We start from the raw sequence: 19,619 nt of genomic DNA on the forward strand, positions 1-19,619 counted from the left end.
AACCACTCAGATTCCATTTCGGGAAAGAATAGAGGGAAAAGTCCAATTAAAGTGAAGACTAGCTTAGTACAAGTAGAAAAAAAAATTTGGTAAGTAAAACACAACAGGTTGTAGCCGTCTAGACAACAAACAAACTGGTATGTCAGATCTGGCTTACAAGGGAAATATAAAGTGAATATTACTTGCGATGGGAGTTTTTGATTCCTTAAGGATGAGTGTTCTTCATTGATTGGTAAACTGCTCTAACAATTGAGCTGAACGAACTCCAATCGCTTTTATAGGAACAAAGGCTCGGACTTTTAAACAAGTGGTATTATATCGGTTGAGTGCTTCTACTGACACACTGTCTTAGATTAATTCCGTCGATGAAGATGACTTCCAAAAAGAAGGAAATCAGTATTTAGTTAGCGAAGGGCCACGTTGTGGTGGTTTAGAAAACGAAATCCTTTTTCCATCTGAGACCTACATTTTAATTAAAGTCGACGTATTCCGCCTAACACCCTGCTTGTTCTTTAACATTGTTCTACTCTGTTATTGGCAACTAGGTTGAAAGGTCGTTGGTGGCAAAGACGTGACCGATATTTAATGCGGCTTCCATCTATTGAGAGTCTTAAACACGGGTCAGATTTTACAAAATGTATTCCTTTAAGAATGTAATGCAGCAATAAGCCGCTATGCTCAAACACAAAACAAATCCATGGAATGGATAAGTTTTATTTAAAATAATAAACTTTGCATTGGGGTGGCATTTACTGTGAGGCCAACTATTCTACACTGATTGCTACGTAAATACTTTTCATGTATGATGTATTTGGACAACTGAGCATCACTCATAACCTTCGTGTTCATTTTTATCTGCATTTTTCATCAATCATAACGATTTCTTGTCCCTAAGTGTACCATATCTGCTAATGTTCGACATATTATCATTTATTTAAATCAGATTTCTCTCTTTCAGAGAAATGGATGGTTTAATCAAGGTTTCCCTGAGTGTTATGTTATCCGTCCCTAATGTGATGTTTTATAGCATGCTGTGACGTTAACGTCATTCTTATGCACCCCTTGGCTATTTGAATTCACCAACTGTTAGTTAACGTCAGCGCTGCTCAGTGAAAGGATACGAAAGTACCCGTTCCCGAAAGTGCAACGAGCTTTGACTAATAATTGGCAATTTGATACTTGTCAGAATTGTAGCCTCAGTCATGATTACAAAATGCCACTCTCTCAATGAACTTTCGAAGGGTCATACTTAAAAGTTTTGAAGAATTAAAAATTTTCATAGGGGAAATGGTAGACGAAAGTTAGTTAGTATTTAAAAATAGGGCCAAGTGATGGCATCTGGAAGAGTGCATTCCTTAAATGCTGAAAAAACTGGAAGACAACAAGCTTATCAAAAGGACCAAGGTATCGAAGGTGACTTTGTACAGGAAATTAAGCTGGAGGACAAGTGGATTTCCTGGGCAAAACGAGCAGTAATTTATCGAAACGTGTTCTCCTTGCCGTGATGATATCCGTGTGCCTGTTTTCAAAAGTATCATTTGTCTTGATCGTCGCAGTCATAAGTGGGCAAATTGGTGTCAGATGTAGCTGCTCGGAGAGCTCAGATAATCAACAGAAACAAGGTATTGCATCGTTTACTTGTCTATTATCTATTACCAATCCGTATTCAAGCCTTAATTTATAAATCAAAACTTAAGGCATTTATTTCGAGTTCTGTAGAATTATTGAATTTTCGTTAATCAAAATTACCAAAACTGCCTATCATGCGACTGGAATGTCTCAGCTTAAAAGAGCAAGACAATTCTAGATTAAAGCACAATTTTAGTTAACCTGATAATAATGACATAAACTTATTAAGCTGGGCGAAAACTAAAAAGAAAATGAAAAGTTATCATAAGGATCTCGTTACGGTAAAAAGGATGCTGCTCTTGTGCAAGATATAATTGTCCTGTACGAGAAAGCGGGGAAATTGGCACCATGTACGAGATGAAATATTGATTCGGTCAGGGAGTATGTGCAGATGCTGGGAGTAAGTGCAGATGCTGTAAAGCAAGGTTGTTGACCTTAAGTTAAAACCGGTCATAAGCATTAAAAAAAGAATCCGAGGATTTTTAGACGTGAACAAATTAACACTATATAGCCTCAAGCAGTGCTTCAGAGGAAGCGTAAGGAAGTAATATTTTCTTTATTTGGTCCTCGTTCGGACCAAATATCATAACAGGATCCATCGGTATGGTTGGAACATTTGCACTCATAGAACACAAGATAAAGCAGTTGGGTTCCATGTATCGTGATAACAACTGTTAATTAAGATAATTAGTATAACTACTGAAAATCTTATGTAAATATTTTACACTTTGTTTGTTCTTTTTTTGAATGTACGATAACGATGTTCTGATTTAATGGGCAATAAGGATCGTATTTTTTCGCTTATTATCAGAACCCTCAGCTTCAAAAGCGCAGTCGTCCGTTCCAGAAGTTGATAGGAGCTCCAATACAATCAACAAGCTGCTTTCAGAGAGTGTTACATTGATATTAGTAAACAAGATTTTGGTAAGTTACATTTTCCCAGTGTGAAAAATGTGTTTTTGATCTTTCTAACCTTCCCTTAAAATCTGAATTACCATGAGAAAGCGTATTCGCTGAAGAAAAAAAGAGTCTAAAAATATATGTCTGACATTTTCCACGCTTTCATTTTGGGCGCTCAACAACAATAAAGGTGTTAAGGTATGAACTTTATTGTCTGCGCCTCCAAATCACCTCCCAATATTGTAAGAACTGCCACATACCCTGACGAAAGATTGGAAATAGTGTTACACCTATTCCACGGAGGAAAGAAACTTAACGCTAGGTTTGTCCTGTTATCAGTCCTGATCTGTCTATCCTTGATGCCTCTTAACATTTTATTCTCTTATTTCTTTTCACAAGCCTGACTAATGGACCTTTAGGAGTTGAAAGAAACTGAGCATGGAGACGTCTGGGAGGCACTTAGAGTTATTGAAGCTAAATATCATAACATTAGGATAACGGTGAGTTCAAAATCGAATGCTGGTGTTTTGTAAACATATGTCACCCTTCCATTTGTTATCAATCACTTTTGAAAACACAGGAGTCATATTAACACCTTCAATTACGAGTAAGCGGCATTCGATTGGTAGTTGTTAATTAGAAAAATATATCTGAAGATTTCTACGATTAAAGCGCGACTGAAACCAAGCGATTAAAAGATTATGACTCTGCGTCTCGTGACACATCATTTTGAGAAATAGATAGCACTCTGCAAAAGTTTACGGCTGCAAAGTACGTAAATGAAAACTTGGCCTCAATTCAAGTTGCTCTTAATATAGTTTCCCATCCGAGCGTTTATGAGATCTTTTTGTATGATGCGATCTGTTTCACACCAAGCGGCTCGCTACCAAACACTTTGCTATGTTGAGAAGACATAGAGGAAAATCTATCTAATATTTCTTCATTAAAAGAGCTCTGTTTTCAAGCATATTGTACTTTGTCGTTTCGTTCCTGTTTCTGTCGTATCACTGAGAATAAACTTTTACCAAACGCACTAAGACATAACACTCATAGTGCAACCGTTTAAGTTCAATTTGTTGGTTGGTCTTCAGGAGCTGCATGGTTATAATCTATTCTGGGGTCTGCCAGGTCCAACTGGGCTTCCGGGTGGTCAGGGGCCACCAGGCTACAATGGCACTTTGGGGCCACCGGGTTCAACTGGTCTACCAGGCTCTCAAGGGCCACATGGCAATAATGGCATGCAACGTTTGCCAGATCCACAAGGTATCCAAGACAATAATGGTACCCAAGGTCCACCAGGTCTGGAGGCCGGGTCCCTAGGGTCCAGTTGGACCAGCAGGTTCTCGAGGGTTTAATGTAACACAAGGAATGCCAGGTCCAACTGGGCCACCAGGACTACCGGGTCTTCAAGGTCCTCTGTGTCAACCTGGACCACAGGGTCTGCATGGCACTCAAGGTTCTCCGGGATCCAATTGGCCCTCTAGGTTTCCAAGGTCCACGGGGCTATAATGGCACTCAAGGCCCAACGGGTCCAATTGGTTCACCAGGTGCTGATCAGGGTCAGCAAGGTCCCAGGGCCCCATTGGACTGCCAGGTGTTCAGGGTCCACAGGGCCATAATGGGACCCAGGGTCCGCAGGTTTTAACCGGTCCTCGAGTTCCTCCGGGTCTACAAGGTCTTCCGGGTCCAACTTGACAACAAGGGATACAGGGAGCACAAGGTTATAATGGCACTCAAGGTCTCCCTGGTCTAACTGGGCCACAAGGTGCGCAAGGTCCTCGGGGTTTAATTGGTCCGCGTGGTATTCAGGGTTAGCCAGGTCCAACTGGGCTACAAGGTACACGTGGCTTTAATGGTACTCAAGGTCCTCAAGGTCCAACTGGCCCTTCAGGTATCCAAGGTCTTCGAAGATATAATGGCACTCAAGGTCCAGGTCCAGTAGGTCAAATTGGTCCAACAGGTGCTCAAGGCATTCAAGGTCCTCGGGACTCTATTGGACTTCCAGGTATTCAGGATCCGCAAGGCTACAATGGGACCTAAGGTCCACCAGGTTTAACTGGTCCTCAAGGTCTTCCGGGCCCAACTGGATCATAAGGGATTCAGGGATAACAAGGTTATAATGGCACTCAAGGTCTTCCCGGTCCAACTGGGCCACGAGGTGCGCAAGGTCCTCTGGGTGCCATTGGTCCGCCTAGTATTCAGGGTCTACAAGGTATTCGAGGTTACAATGGCACTCAGGGTCCTTCGGGTCCAGCAGTGCCTCCTGGTATAGAGGGTCCACAAGGCTATAATGGCACTCGAGGCCTGATGGGTTCGATTGGTCCACCGGGCGTTCAGGGTCCTCAAGGTCCAATTGGCCCGCCAGGTCCGCAGGGACAATTAGGATATATCGGAACTCAAGGTCCTATAGGCCCCATTGGGCTTTCAAGCGCTCAGGGCCCAAAAGGTCTTCAGGGTCCGATAGAAATTCAAGGTCCACAGGGTCCGCAGGGCTCCCCAGGACCAGTTGGAACAGGAAACTTAACTCTATGTACAGACAAATTTAAAAGTACAGCCGGTACACCTAATGTGAACGCATATCTTATCGTGGATATCGAGGAAGACAGTAAGTACAAATATTTTTTTTTCATTATTGTTAGGCAGATTGCTACCTACACTTCGTAACTGATACGTGGTGGGGGCTGATTTGTGTTAAAATTGTCTTTAAAACTGCAAAATCAATTAAAAATGCCTTTTGGACAGGAAAAGTAGAAAACGTTTAAGGCACAAAAAAAAAAACACCGATGGAGATTCTTGAGTTTCAGCTATGGAACGACATAATTAGGATCTTCCAACGATCACACCTCAGCTGAGTATGCATTTTTGTGCGTTCTTGACAGAGGAAGAAAAATGCCAGAAACTAAAACAGTCTTTGTTTTGAAGAAGGATTTACGCTTAACCGTGGAAACTGTGATATCTTAGATACGCATCTTTATTCCAAGGTTAAAAGGATTCTTGCAGCGACGTGTTCTACCGATGATGCTCAACAATATCTGCTACACACTTACATCGCCATGGGAAATACAGGTGTGTACATGTGTGAATGCAGAGGAAATGTATCGAATGCTGCAGCTACGTCTCTAACCTGCGTTATTCACTACTGGGAATGCCCACTTACTACATAACAACCAATGTGGGATGAGAGAAAGATTGTTGCGAGGATGTCGATGAACCAACTGTAATGACAAGCACAGCTCGGGCCCTGCTTGACAGGGAACTGTCAACGAAGAAGCAAAACAAGCTCTTGGATAAGGATGTCTTTTGTTCAGTTCAATCTCATTACTTTCCTGTAAATTTCAAATTTATGTTGTTTTTCCTGACGTGGAAAGAGCTTCGTTGAAATCTATTCAAGCCAACTTCAGTCGGTACAACCGAGCATTATCAAATGTGTGTTGTATGAGCAGGAACTGGCTTTGATAGTTCATCCAGAAGTATTTAGATAGTGCATTTTTTGAGAATCAATCGCTATTCGCAAGCAGGTCACAGGGACGTATCGATATGCATAATTGTACCAAGCCAAGATGTTTATAAAAGCTTTTACGCTGGTCGTTGAAGGCCAGGCTCATCAGCCTTGAGGAGTGACAGATATTTTGTCTACCTATACAGAAAATTTTAAGGGTACACGCCCCACTATGTATTTGACTAGACAATGCTTATTGAGATATTGAAAAAGGGTGTTGTCAATCAAAAAAATAATGAAATAAATTCTTAACAAAGGAAAGGCAAATTCGCACCATTTTTCCCAATTTATTCTTACGTCCGTAAAATTATTCACACTAATTTAAAGAGCTTAGTTCTAAATCTTTTTTTCATTTTTGAGAGTTGCAATGAGTTGCTTGATTCAACTTGCTCTTTGGACTTGTTGAACAAACCTTCTGAAATACGTTCAATGTTATTATGTACTGTTTTATTGTTCTATCGTCATATTTAATTTAAACTTATGTTTTAACAAGCAATCCACGCCAAGACAGTGAATTTGATTTTTCTCTAATTTTGGACTATTTCCTATGACTTACTTACCTCCTTGCAACTAATGGTCCCCAATTATCGGCACAAGAGTGGAAACTTTGATGTTTTTTCGAAGAAGAGATGAGAAAGTTTCGGCCACGAGACAAAAAAGAAGACAAGCTTCAAGCGGCACGAAAGCAAATAACAACCTCACTGACATGTCCGGGTATGTTAATCAGGTGGCCTTCAGAAAGATTGCTTCCGATCAACTCTGTGCACAGATCGCTCGAAGGGTTCAAAGAACGAGCTAAAACGCGGGTTTTTTCTGCCCTTTTGTTTTTTTTTTATGCTTTGTGAAGCAAAAATTGGGCTCAAGCAACCCTAAATTGGTTTACTCTTTCAAGGATGACTGCTAATGAACAGCAAGGCTTTCACGATAAAGGGGATAAGGGATAAATATCTTTGAATGTGAATGGCCGCATCTAATCAAAGTAAATGAGCAACGGAAAAAGATTTCAAAGAAGCTTTTCTTTTTATCTTGCATGAAACGTTTCCTCTTTGAATATTCAATCATTGTCTGGTTTATTTGTGGGTTTGATCTGAGACTAATACGAAGAAGAAAAACAGGAAACAGAAAAATCTGCTCGATGGCTCGTCGACTTTCATTGAAATACTTCGGTGCTCTCTTAATATCATGGCATTACCTCATAAACTTATTCGCTGGATGTATGCCAATTTGGCAACCCAAGATTTAAAAAAGCCTGAATAAAATAAACGTTACAGCCAGTTAAATTCTCACATCTAGGCGGTTGAGGCTCTACAACAAAAGTTTGATTTAAACCCAACAAGAATCCTCTCTTTAGGTTTCACTTTGGGTGTAAAGGACTACGTTCGCAACAGATATTCTTTTCTCATGTTAAGCCCGTAGACCTCTAAGTCACTGACTCTACTAACATGACCTTGAGAGTTAAGAGGTGGGAAGAATAATGTTAAACAGAGTTTTAAGCTCTCACGAGTTTCGGATGCCTCGAGGGTTAGCTTTGTTTGCTTTGTTTGCTTTGTTTGCTTTTTGTTTGCCTCGAGGATTAGCTTTGTTTGCTTTGTTTGCTTTGTTTGCTTTTTGTTTGCCTCGAGGGTTAGCTTTGTTTGCTTCAAAAACTCATTACATTCCCAGGCACCTAGGCTAGTGTTTTCATAACGGGTAAAAGTGTTATTAAACTTCGTGATCACCACAGCGTGACTAACTTTCATTTATATAGAAAGTAGGAAGGCTCCTTTGTATTAGTTGTCATTAGCCTACAACTTTGACACAATGAACTGAGACAAGCTGGATTTGGAATGGCCTCAAAAAATCGTGCTTCCTCGAGAGGTAGACCCTTCGCCGTTGTAAATCCTGCCTTCCAAAATTGGTGCCATGATGACGGCAAAAAGGACAAGAAAGGGTTGCTTGCACGAAGACTTAACAAAAACTATGGAGCAAAACTGGTGTTGCCCCATGAAAACAGGTTTTCATCCAAAGAACTGCAGAAAACGACTCTCGAGTCTTCAGATGCTCTGAGGACAAACCGAACTCTGCTGTGTCTTATAGTGTTCCTTTGCCTTGTGTCAACGGCAGCACTTGCGCTAACAGTCTTGATGTTGTTCGGAAAGATCGGCGATCGATGTAGCTGTCAAACGAACCAAGGTACGCATTTTAGAATAAAATAAGGTACAAACTGCCTAAGAAGTCTTTTAATTACAAATTACTGGACGTGACGACGACGATAATAAGTATGCAATGTCCACTTTGGCTTTATTACAAACTTGTACACTCGAACGTTAGCGTTCAAGTGAAAAAAAATCCATCAAATATTTTCGGCCGACGCAGTCAGTGAGAATTTTCATGAATTTATTCAGTTTTGGAGGGTTACGCATGGTAGGAAAAGCATTTGACTCATCGTGTGGATAAAAAAAGTGAAACTTTCGTTACTTCTTGTTGCAAAGCGTAACACCGCGCTTCTTACTTGTGACAAAAGTAAGTGCTATCGGGTTTATTTTTCTAGTAGAGACCTTGAGTTCAGAGACTCACAGAGTTACTTTCTGTATGTGGTTTGTGTTAAGTGAAGGTTCCTAACTCACGGACAGATCATTGCTGCCTCTGAAATTTAAACCTTTTGGATTTTAATCGCCATGTTTAAATGATGTTCTTTACTTTATTAGACCTGACATTACAATGAGACGAATACACGTTGAGTAATAACGTCTTTTATGTGGGGATTTTAGAAATCTGCAAATCTTACACCAAAACAATTTTTGTCGTAATAAGTTCACGCGTCTTACAATGTACCTAATGAGTAATAATGAGTAATGATAATGCCTGAAGAGAAAGTTTCTGCCACGAAATGATGTGTCTAACGGATACATTGAAGGCATCGCCTGTTAACCATTAAAAGTCAAAGTTTAAAATTTAATTCAAGATTAAAAAAAAAAGTTTTCGAGTTTACATAAACGAAAACTGTGGGATGCTCGGTTTTTCCTATGAAGAAAATTAAGTCCAGGACTAATGAGTAAAGTCAACATACAGTAAGCCTTCCATGCATTCGGAACAAAAGAAATCGTTTAAACTTTACCGCTCCATTTCGTCTTACCTAAGTCTTATTTTTGCTTTCGTGTATGCGTATTATCCATGGCTACCCTTGTTTATATTGGTTTTTGTTGAGCATTGTAATATTAAGTTTTTCATTTGCTTGGCTCTCCTATTGATCAATTCTTAGAAAATGGCTTGGATCCATTGTTTGAAAATTTGCCAAGTCATGATTAGTAATCAAATCTCAAAAAAGTTCGTCAATTTCTACGGTTATCATCGAAATCTGTGCTTATCTACTCAAATCACAAGCTGTTTTAATTTTGTTTTGTTATTTCTCCGCCTCTTTCAACGTTAAGATACTTTTGCATGTGCCGATTCAAGAAAGCACTCAAAAATGATCTGAAGTGCACTCACAGATCTTGTATCTGTATTTTCGATTTTTATAGTGATCGGAATTTAGTGAAAACCACAGCACGAATAAACGTTAAAAATAGTCTTGTGTAGGTAAAACGATTTCCTAAAAAGAAAGCACCTTTCCGGATTAAAAATTCATCGATTGTCATATATCCTGTTGCACCCAAACTGCCGTCAATTTGACAGCGCTATCGGCAAAATTGCTTCCCATTCAAATGTGTTGACTCAAAGCGATCTTTGTTTGAATAGTGCATTACTTTTTTGGAGGTAATTGTATAAAGGACCAATCTTCTTGTGATTTCTTTCGATACCCTTTTTCCTTGATTGTTGAATTTATGTCTGGGAGCACTTTACAAAAAGTTCAAAAGTTTCGAACTGAAAAGAAGAAAGCAATACAAATATTTTTCACGGCTCAGTAAGTGTTTTTTCCGATTGACAAACACATCCCACGACATAAAAAAGATTAAAAATGCGTCAAAAGTTTATTTAACAAGTTTTATGAAAAGTAAATACTTCGACGAAAATGAAAGTCCAGAATTTTCTTGTTGGGAAATTACGGACGGTTTCAAGCTAAATTTGAAACATTATCTAGCTCAAGAGACCAGTTTCTCGAAAAGCATCTTTTAACCTAAATTGTGCATGTAATAAACGTGTTACTGATACAATCAAATCATCTGACCGGTGATTATTCACAAATGAAATGTTTAAGTCAGTGTTTCTTTCATTTCGCCTGTTTCTCGAAGAAAGGATCATTGATTTGTGTCTTGTCTTGCGTCGATTTAGAAGCAAACACTTCTGAAACTAAGAAAATTAAGTTTAACGAGGCCTAGTGGGCCAATTTTGGCCCATTCTTCTCTAATTTAGGGCTCTTCGCCTTCAAATTTGACGCTCTATCGGTTGTTGATAATTAATGATGTCCACGCATTCTGCCCGATGAGATCGCTAAAAGGCTTTAAAAAAATGTACATTACCAATTCATTTTCCTTCTTCATCAGTGGATGATTTTGATTGAAACAATGGTTCAATAACTGCTTTGCTCAATCTAACGTACAGTGACCGTCTTTCTTTCTACCGTATGCATGGTGCAATGGCTGAATTTTTTTAAAATGTCTGTTGGAGGATTTGCTTGGTTTTCTTTACTTGATTCAAAGCTGGCACTTTTGAAAAAGACCTTTTGTTGGTGCACTAGGTGCATATTAGATTTTTTTCAATTGCATTTGTTACTAATTCAAATAGCGCACTTCCAAAAAAATTTAAATTACTCCTTGTAATGATAAAATGCCACTGAACCAAGCGTGAAGAGAATAAGATATTTCGACCCATCTCTCCAAAAAATCATGTTAAAATGCCCGTGGATGAAATTTTCCAACTCGTTCGAGCAACTGTAAAGTTTCTTTTACATATAAAAATTTAGCATAAAATGAACGATCTTTTGCGGATTTCCAGACTATCCATAGCAAATATCACATGCAAACAACATGCAACACGCCGTTTCCCTTCGCCTAAATAATCTCTCGTTAGACGGCAACGAAAAATAAGTCTTGCAGTTCTTTTAACCAAAGTATGTTTATTTGATGACAAAATAACAGTATTTTCAATCTTTGCGAATACCTCTTCTGTTCTGAATACGTTCTTTCTAAAGTACAATTCCCAACAGAAGTGACGATAATTGCTTCACTCCACTTGAAGAGTGGTAGTACATCATTTTTCCCTAAGAAGCGTTTCATATCAAATCTACTGTCTTCTCATTATAGCATCTCCTTTGGCACATGGGGAAAGTCAGATTTCGGACAGGGTGACGTCTCTGGAGCAAAAGTTGTCAAAAATACAGAACGAACAGGTAAGAGGACTTCAGTTAAATGCATGGGAAAGTGAAACTACACCTCTGATGCGGGGATAGAAGCTGATGCATACCCACAGAAATTTCCTTGAACGAGCCAAAAGCGAAAGAAACGCCCACAAATAAGCAGCAATGAGAGGCAATTCGTTTATCCATTACTTGTTCATTTCTGGACATTTTTCGGAAATGCTACACCGAATAGAGGGCCCATTAAAACCATATCAGTGTGAATTGCTACAGATGAATAATCAAACAAAAAAGGAAGATTTTTTTTGAACACAGGAAAAATTGACGCGAAAAAGTGACTCGAAATGTAATCCTCCTTATGTTCTTCATGTTAAAAGGAATCATTTTTGCTATCTTTCGTTGCGACAGGTTGTCTCAGCTAACATGACTGGCAAATCTCAAACTGAGTTTACCGTAACGGTAAGCGGTTTTCGATGTTTTGAGTTGAAAATGGACTACAGAGAAACTTTCTATTGATTCGCTAGGATTAAATTTCAAATCTAATGTTCATTACTCCATGTGCTTGCGTAACACATCGCACAGGGACCTGGTGCAGATACCGCGTTTCCTTGAAATTATTCTGACATCCATTGTCCCATTTTGATCCTTCTACCAATGCCTCAAAATAAATCAACAAAGTACCTAGTAATTATAACTGACTATCATCGTCTTTTCAACAACAGAAGGCCTCGCGTTTAACGCAACTCTTGCGAATTCTAGTTAATCTCTCTTTGAGATTGGCCGAGTAGTGCGATAAATTCGAGTGCTCAACTGCTACTATGGTAACCTCCTCTCAATATACAATGTTGATTCGTTATTTGTTTTCGGTTCAACCAGACAGCTACAAGACTGCTTCAACAAGACATTAATTCGCTGAACGCCCTTGTGAATGATATGAACAAGACATTATCAGATGAGGTGGGATGATATCAGTGAGACCTAGCCTTACTCTACTTTCAAGTTAATCGTTAAAAAAAAAAAGGACAATGGTTGCTTTATATTCAAAATAGAATGAAGCGCTATTAAAAAAACACTCCCCTTTCGTCCCTTCCGTTTTGCGAAATTAATAAAGAACCTGCCGATTTGGTTACACAAAATTAATACGATGAAAATTTAATATATCCTCGTAGGTACATTGATAATAAAGCAACTGCAGGGAGGGATAGCCTTGGAAACAAATTCATAATAATATATTTTGTCCCGCATTTCATCACCATAGGTAATGTGATAGAATAGCCCCCAACCCAGGGTACTGACCACTTCCGCATATGCTTGAATTATTTGAATTATTTATTGAATTATTTTTTCAGTTGCTTGCTCGGCTCCACCAGCACTTTTGTGCTGAGGGTGAAATGCTGAAATAGAGTTTTTTTTTTTTTTGTTCATGTAGCAAATTTTGACATTATAAGAAGAAAACAACAAAAACAATCAAGAATCCGAACACTAACTACATGTGCTTCATGTGCATGATTATTATGCCAATCGTTCCTTAGATGACCCAAATCGGTTTATCTGGAGTTAGGGCTTATACCTTGGCCAACCAAACAGAGGAGATTTTAAACAAATTTAAGAACCACACCGAAAGCTCTCTGATATTGGTAAGTACAACAAAATAATTACAGATGTTCATAAAGATTGAATGACGATGTTACTGTGAAAGATTTTGTAAGTAATTGCTGCTTTAAGCATTGAAATCAATACGTCTACTTCGTATAAATCGTATGCGAATGTGCCTCTAACCTTTACCTGACAAATTCAGCTGATACACCCCGTTCGATTTATGCTATTTGCCCGATTGGAGTTTAATGCAAGAAAGGAAAAAAAAACTTATTAGTCTAATAGTAAGTAAGTGATAATCGTATTCATTACAGCAATATAAACTCCTTTTAAACAGTATATTGACAAATGAAATGAACTTATCGTACAAAAAGCGAGTATTCGAAGAGTGATCAGTTTCTATACTGAACCAGAACAAAGACTCCTTATTTTCCCTTTCTCTCTTAAGCTACATTTCAGCATCAGAAAATAATCAAAGCTGGATAAACCTTTCTGCTGCATGGATAAGAATTCTAAAAATCAGGCCTATTGATCTCGGCAAAATGTCACCGTGAAAATGGGATGGGTGAAACATAGCTGTGCCCCGTTTTAAAGATGACGACTGCCAACACATGTTCAATGACAATGATGTATTTGTCGCCTTTTTTTTTGTTCAAACAGTTGATAAACGCGACAGATAGACTAAACCGAGAAGATGTGAGCCTGAGGACACTTTTGTCAGAATTTAACACCACCCTCTCTAACAAGGTACGCAGCGAAATTTTCAGATAACTAATCAAGCGTAGATGTAACGCAGTTGGCCGCCAGTCTCCTGACGATGATTAGTTTTCAGCTGGCATTTAAGCCGTGAGGATGAGGCGGGGGCTTAGTCCTGAAGAAGTTTCTTCGGTTTCTGCGGCTGAGCGTTTATAAGATCTGATCGGAAATTTTTTTTTATACTTTGATGGTGTTCTTCGCGGTTGTATAGGGTTGGCCAATTTGTGCAAGCCGTTTGAGGCGGGAAATAAAGGGAAGCAAACTCGCAAGCGCCGGCAAATCTGGGGTCCAGAATGAGGGTTGTTTTTTTACACAAATAAAAATTGACCCCGGAAAGGAAAAGAAAGCTAAGGGGTAGGAGCCATCACAAAGTTTGTAGCCGTCATTCCTACAGAATGCGCAGTACTGCCTCTTTATGTTTAGATTAGAGAGAACAGGTACATAAATTGTTGCTTATTAACGATGTTGCAGATAGAGAATGCGAGTAAGCTCCAGGGCCCTATTGGACCACACGGTTTCAACGGCTCTCAAGGACCCATTGGATTAACCGGACCTCAAGGATTCAATGGTACACAGGGTCCCCAGGGGATGATAGGACCGCAGGGTCTTAATGGATCACAAGGACAACCAGGACCACAGGGTCCCAAAGGAACTGGTGACTTCTCCCTGTGTGAACACAAGACTAAGGATTCGACTGCAACCCAAGATGTAATCAACAGGAACAATTTATCGAACCCAGCTAAAGTGCTCCTTGAGGAACTAAGTGTAAGTATACTCAAAAGAAGAGATTCATGACTATATTCTCTTTGTAATTTACCCCTGAATGTTTTAGGGATGTTTGTCAGACTATTTTGAATTACCAGATAAAAACCTGGCTCTTTCACGTTATATGACGTGTACGCCAATATTTGTACCGTATGTATGTAAGTCCTTTTTATCAGAGGTTAGATAGATATGTTAAAATTTATATCCCGGAATTAAAGTCTCCAAAATAAGAGATAGATCAGTAAATCAATAAACGGGAGCAGTTAATTGTTTTACTCCCTTAATTTTGAGTCATATAGTTCAACTTTGTTTCTCATTGCAGGGTAAAAAGATTGTGGGTGTTTCATGTACAACAGACCATGCACAGCTTTATCTGCTATCGTCTCAAATAAACCCAGCTAATGGTAAACTGTTCTACTACTGTAGCTGTTATGGTCATCATGGAAATGCCCAGGCTTCTGTTAAGTGTGTCATGCATTACTGGGAATGTCCACTGACCACATGAACACAAAAATAGACTGGTGTTTCGATCAGGAAGAGAAACTTTGCAACTAGTTAAAAGACCTTACATGTAGTTTCTAAAAGCAAATATCAACAACAATTTTCACAACATGTTAGCAAGTTTTCCGTTATTTAATCTTCTATAGTTTCTTGTCCCACGAAAACATTAAGTATAGTGGCAGTCGTATCAGAATAAAAAGCATCTCGATTATGTTGTGGTAAAAAAGGGAAATATTTATGAGTCCAAGTATCAAACGTCTTGAAGGGAAAAAAGGCGAAATAAAAATGGCTGCTAACACATTTCAAAGAAATATCTTAGGTTTAGAGGACTTCGAGTTGGAGGTCCACGTAGGGGGAAGAACTAAACAATCTCGCTCATGAGGGCATTCCATCGAGTGTAACCCAGTTCGTAAGTACCATGCCATTTATATGGGACCTTACTTTCCTACTGAGAGACAAGAAACCTTAATCAAGGAAAAAAAAAACTCCACTGACGTTGATTACTTCATGAGAGGAGCATTTATAGGGGTACTTAGCCTTTTACCTTGATCCTTTCTTGAATTGATCCTTTTATCAGGTACATAGCTTGGATATTCGTTCACCCTTTAATTACAAGAGTTGGTTGTTAATTCCCATCTCAAACTGACATTCGCTTCCTAGTAAATCAGCTACGAGATATCGGTATTTGATCAAGATATAAACTCTCCATGATAAGTTGAAGTATTCTTATTACCTGTTTGCTGGGTAATGTATGGATACTTTAGGGAGAAGTTACATGGCGTTTTTGGGAGTGAAAGGGCTGATGTGGGTCACGTTAAGAGTTTCCGCTCAACCTACGAGAAACGGTGTCTTTTACTCCTTCCCTTCCTCGTGTATCAGCTAGCCCGGATTTATATCAGTAGACCACTGTCAATTGTGGCAAACAGGGTTTCTTACGCTAAAAAAATATTGGTGCCATGTTTTCCATGTTTTCGCAGACCTGAATCAGTTTATATATATATCGCACTGACTTGAAAAAAAGTACAACTTCGTTAATCGGTCTCTCGAAATGAAAAAAACATTGAAGTTTAGCTGGGATTCGAGTTGTGGGGGTCGATGTTGAATTTCAATTATCCTGTTAACGCTAATAAGAAATAATTTTTTGCTATTCTTTCACAATCAACAGTCGTTTTGATGTATTTAGTTTGTTTTATTAGTTTCGTCAAATGTAAGACCAACAACAAAGGCTGAGATATCCAGCGTAGCAGACTTGAACATTTTAATGCGACGTACGTAGCTGAATCGCGATTAAGAGTTGGAACGTGTCAATCAGTCATGTTCCGACACTTTGACGTTCATCGAGCAACGTTTCTATTTAAAGTTCGAGTTATCAGGTTAAATTGAGCCAAAAGAGAGAAAGATCAGTTAGAGTAAACAAGGAGTTCGATTTAACTAAGTTAACAGATAGTAAATGACCGAAGAAATAAGGTCAAATCCAGGCGAAATCGAATTTTGTTCGAGTAAGTAGGGAGCTTGAGCTAGTAGGATTCTCTTGCCCACAAACTGGAAGAAAAGGGAGGTCCACGGATCTCTAAGGAGTTCTCCAGTCCCTATTTTTACAAGCTGATAGCGGGCTCTCACTTTCCCTTTAACATTAGAAACAATGATTGTTTACGGATAAATTATATTGCTGCTTCAGTCAAAACAAATTTGAAGAAAAAAAAACCCGGGTTTTCAGGAGCTCATTAGAACATCAGATGTTTAGTAATGCTTGCGTCAAACGCCCAAAACCTGCCAAAGTACAACAGGTTAGAATTTTTACTTCATTTTCTCGCTGTGGAAACTTCCGAAACTTGTTCAGTATTCAGTAATTTTCTTGAATTGCACTCGTTAGAGATTTCATACTAATCCACGTTATTATTCAGGCCACGGTTTCGTTAAGCTTCGTACGCCATTATGTTTAATTAAAACCTAGTATGATCCGCGGTCGAAGACCTTGCTCCTTCGGTGTTGAACTGTTTGGTCTCACCATAAGTTATACTTTCCCCTTCTTCGAAAACATAAATAAGACGAAGTTTGCTTGCATTTTTTGGACATTTTAAAAGAATCAACTCGTCCAGAACAAAAGATGGTTCTTGATAAAGACAACGCAGAGAAATTAAAAAATATTGACAATTAACAGTAATCTTGCAATCAGTTTTATTTCCAACCTCCTTGATATATTCTGATATTGTCTACAACCACCCGACTCGATTAGTTTTGCCACATTCGGGTGGGTACTTTTTCACTTTTGTATTTATTTATTTCTTTCTTTCTTAAATAATAGCATTTGTAATTTTAAAGTGGAATAGTGAACAGAAGCAGACGTTTGAATGAATTATTTCATCGCGATGTCATTACGTGATAATTGTCGCTAAATTTTAATCGCTGGCAACAGGAATTTGTCATCCTGCATAGAGTAATAAATGATATTTAAAAACAACTTTTTTCTTCAGCTAAAGTGAAAAAAAAAGCTTCTACTTCCATTTCTTAGGCGAAATATCTATCGCAGCCTTCTCAGTTTGAACAGCGAAGAATATGTATTGATTTTGTCTCCATATCTAATCACCAAGGCTTGTAAACAAAAAGATGTTGCTATAGTTGAATTTAGCAACGAGTATGCTTTCCTTTGTTGTTTAGCAAAAAGCATCTTTTAACATTCAAATGCAGTAACTGCAGCTACGATCGTGCGTGGGTCGATTTGTGACCAAAACGAAGTCATCGTAAACAGTTTATTTAGGACTTAAAACAACCTCAAACACACTGCGTAATTACAACAACTGGGAGAGCTAATTTAATTTCAGACCACGGAAACCGTTCCACAAAAGCTATATGATCTCTTATTATCCAACTACACCTAGACGAGTACAAATAACGCCATAGACGAGTACAAATATCACGCGGTATTTGTACTCGTCTATTGTAGTACGGGTTAAACAGGTTTTCTCGCATCGCGCAAGCGAAGAATCGGATTATAGTTACGAAATAAAAAAAAAAAATTGGCGGACAATTTGAATCATATTTCCGATGACGAAGAGTCAGAATGGCTGGCAAATATAGGTCCAAGTTCATTAGATGAATCGAACGAAGAAGAGCAGCTTGACGACCAGAAAATTTCTTCGTTTAATGAAGAAAATAGAAAATAGAAAATAGAAACAGCGACACAACAACGCGCCAATTCCGTTCAGCTACGATCGTGCGTGGGTCGATTTTTACGAGGAACCATGTGATTACTTGTTTATAATATAAGGAGCAAAATGTTTTCTTACTGATCTCGCGCAAAACGGGACGCCATTGTTACAAAACAAACAGAAATTTCTTTACCTTGGCAGCCGTTGCTAAGCGATTTTCAGCCAACTATTTTCAAGTAATTTTGCCCGGGGCAATTACAAAGATTAAGAAAAAAAGGCCCTCTGTCTTGACCGATCACAATTCAGTAATTTTGCCCCTTATATGATAACTTCCCTTTATGCATAATCTACAGCGTTGTCAGCTGTGGGTTCATCGAGACTTGAAGCACTTGGGAAGTTTGGAGCGCACTCAAGTAGCTAGAGGTACTCTCGGCTGCGCCTCAACAAATCTTACGCATCTTTCGTACTCTCCAAACTTTCTGCGTGCTTCAGTTCTCCGACGATTAATGCACGCTGACGCATGAACCAATTGTTAATTATAACATAACCAAAGTAAAGCGCTCGCTCTGATTGGTCAATTTAGCGTCCCCCATTTGCCCATGGGTGTACGCTGCTGACGTGAGCAAATGCAAAGACTATTTTTCCGCGCGCGCTTGTTTTTTCTGGTCACGTAAAATTTGTTAAATGAAAAGGAACTCTTTAGCTACAATGTATCAATGTTATGTTATAAAACAAATGGTAAACACCACAGCGTACACTATTGAGTTATGGATGCACTTGGGAGGTTTGCTAAGCACTCAAGAGGCTAGAGTCGCTCTCGGCTATCGCCTCGAGCGACTCTTACGCTTCTTTCGTGTTTACCATTTGTTAATTATAACAAACATGATTTGCATGACGAGATCTGAATTGCTGTACTTTTACTGACACTGTAACATCATTATGTTCTTGTCTTTTAGTCATATTGAAAATTTTTTTCTAGTAGATCACAGTGTTCATCATATCGTTTACTAAGCATTTACAACTCCCTACGAAGAGCAAGCCAACATCGATCACGATCGCTTGTACACTAATAATGGTGATTATGTACGAAATACCAAATCGTAATTCACAAGTATTGAACCCAATAAAAGCCAATAACAGAAACAGGATATTTGACGGAAGAGCTGAGGTTATATATTTAACCTTACTATTCAAGTTGCTTCTGTCAGTGTCCTCTCCAACTCGCTGTTGTTAGCGCCACTTTCGAAGTATGTTCACGAACATTCTTGATTTTTAAAGCAAGTGAAGCGTTCGTCTCAGCATCATAGTTTGTTGTTAAATCGGCCGTCACAGTTTTGCCAGTATTTTCGTAGTTTGAACAGTCACATATGGCTAATTTGTTATCTCGTGAGAGCTAGTGTGAACTTTGTACCTTTGGCTAGCTTTCAAGCTATGAAGTTCGGTGGACCGGCTCATTCCGAAAACACTCGACATCTTTTAGCCTGGACCAACCACGAACGGCGTGTGCATTTCCACGTGGGATGAGCGTATAAGACAGGAATCTTCGCAA

General features: G+C 38.9%; 2 protein-coding genes across 4 annotated transcripts; both read left to right on the forward strand.

Annotated features, from left to right (window-relative positions):
• The first annotated feature begins 60 nt into the window (after window positions 1-60).
• Window positions 61-6,615, forward strand: LOC111319624 (uncharacterized). The gene is made up of 5 exons (XM_088763366.1): window positions 61-1,622; window positions 2,441-2,553; window positions 2,929-3,029; window positions 3,621-5,134; window positions 5,511-6,615. The coding sequence occupies exons 4-5, from the start codon at window positions 4,837-4,839 to the stop codon at window positions 5,513-5,515; spliced, it is 303 nt and encodes a 100-aa protein (XP_088619492.1). The 5' UTR covers window positions 61-1,622; window positions 2,441-2,553; window positions 2,929-3,029; window positions 3,621-4,836; the 3' UTR covers window positions 5,516-6,615.
• Window positions 6,616-7,698: 1,083 nt separating this feature from the next.
• On the forward strand, window positions 7,699-15,550 carry LOC111318985 (uncharacterized). Of its 3 annotated transcripts, none has more exons than XM_088763342.1 (8): window positions 7,699-8,200; window positions 11,251-11,336; window positions 11,712-11,762; window positions 12,180-12,260; window positions 12,836-12,940; window positions 13,560-13,646; window positions 14,127-14,420; window positions 14,743-15,550. In XM_088763342.1, the coding sequence occupies exons 1-8, from the start codon at window positions 7,855-7,857 to the stop codon at window positions 14,923-14,925; spliced, it is 1,233 nt and encodes a 410-aa protein (XP_088619468.1). In that variant the 5' UTR covers window positions 7,699-7,854; the 3' UTR covers window positions 14,926-15,550. The 3 variants fall into 3 exon arrangements, with proteins under 3 accessions (XP_088619468.1, XP_088619467.1, XP_088619469.1); XM_088763341.1 differs by having other exon boundaries at window positions 11,712-11,761; window positions 12,170-12,260; XM_088763343.1 differs by lacking the exon at window positions 11,712-11,762.
• Window positions 15,551-19,619: the final 4,069 nt, after the last annotated feature.

The sequence above is a fragment of the Stylophora pistillata genome, chromosome 6, assembly GCF_964205215.1.
Source record: "Stylophora pistillata chromosome 6, jaStyPist1.2, whole genome shotgun sequence".
Lineage (NCBI taxonomy): Eukaryota > Metazoa > Cnidaria > Anthozoa > Scleractinia > Pocilloporidae > Stylophora > Stylophora pistillata.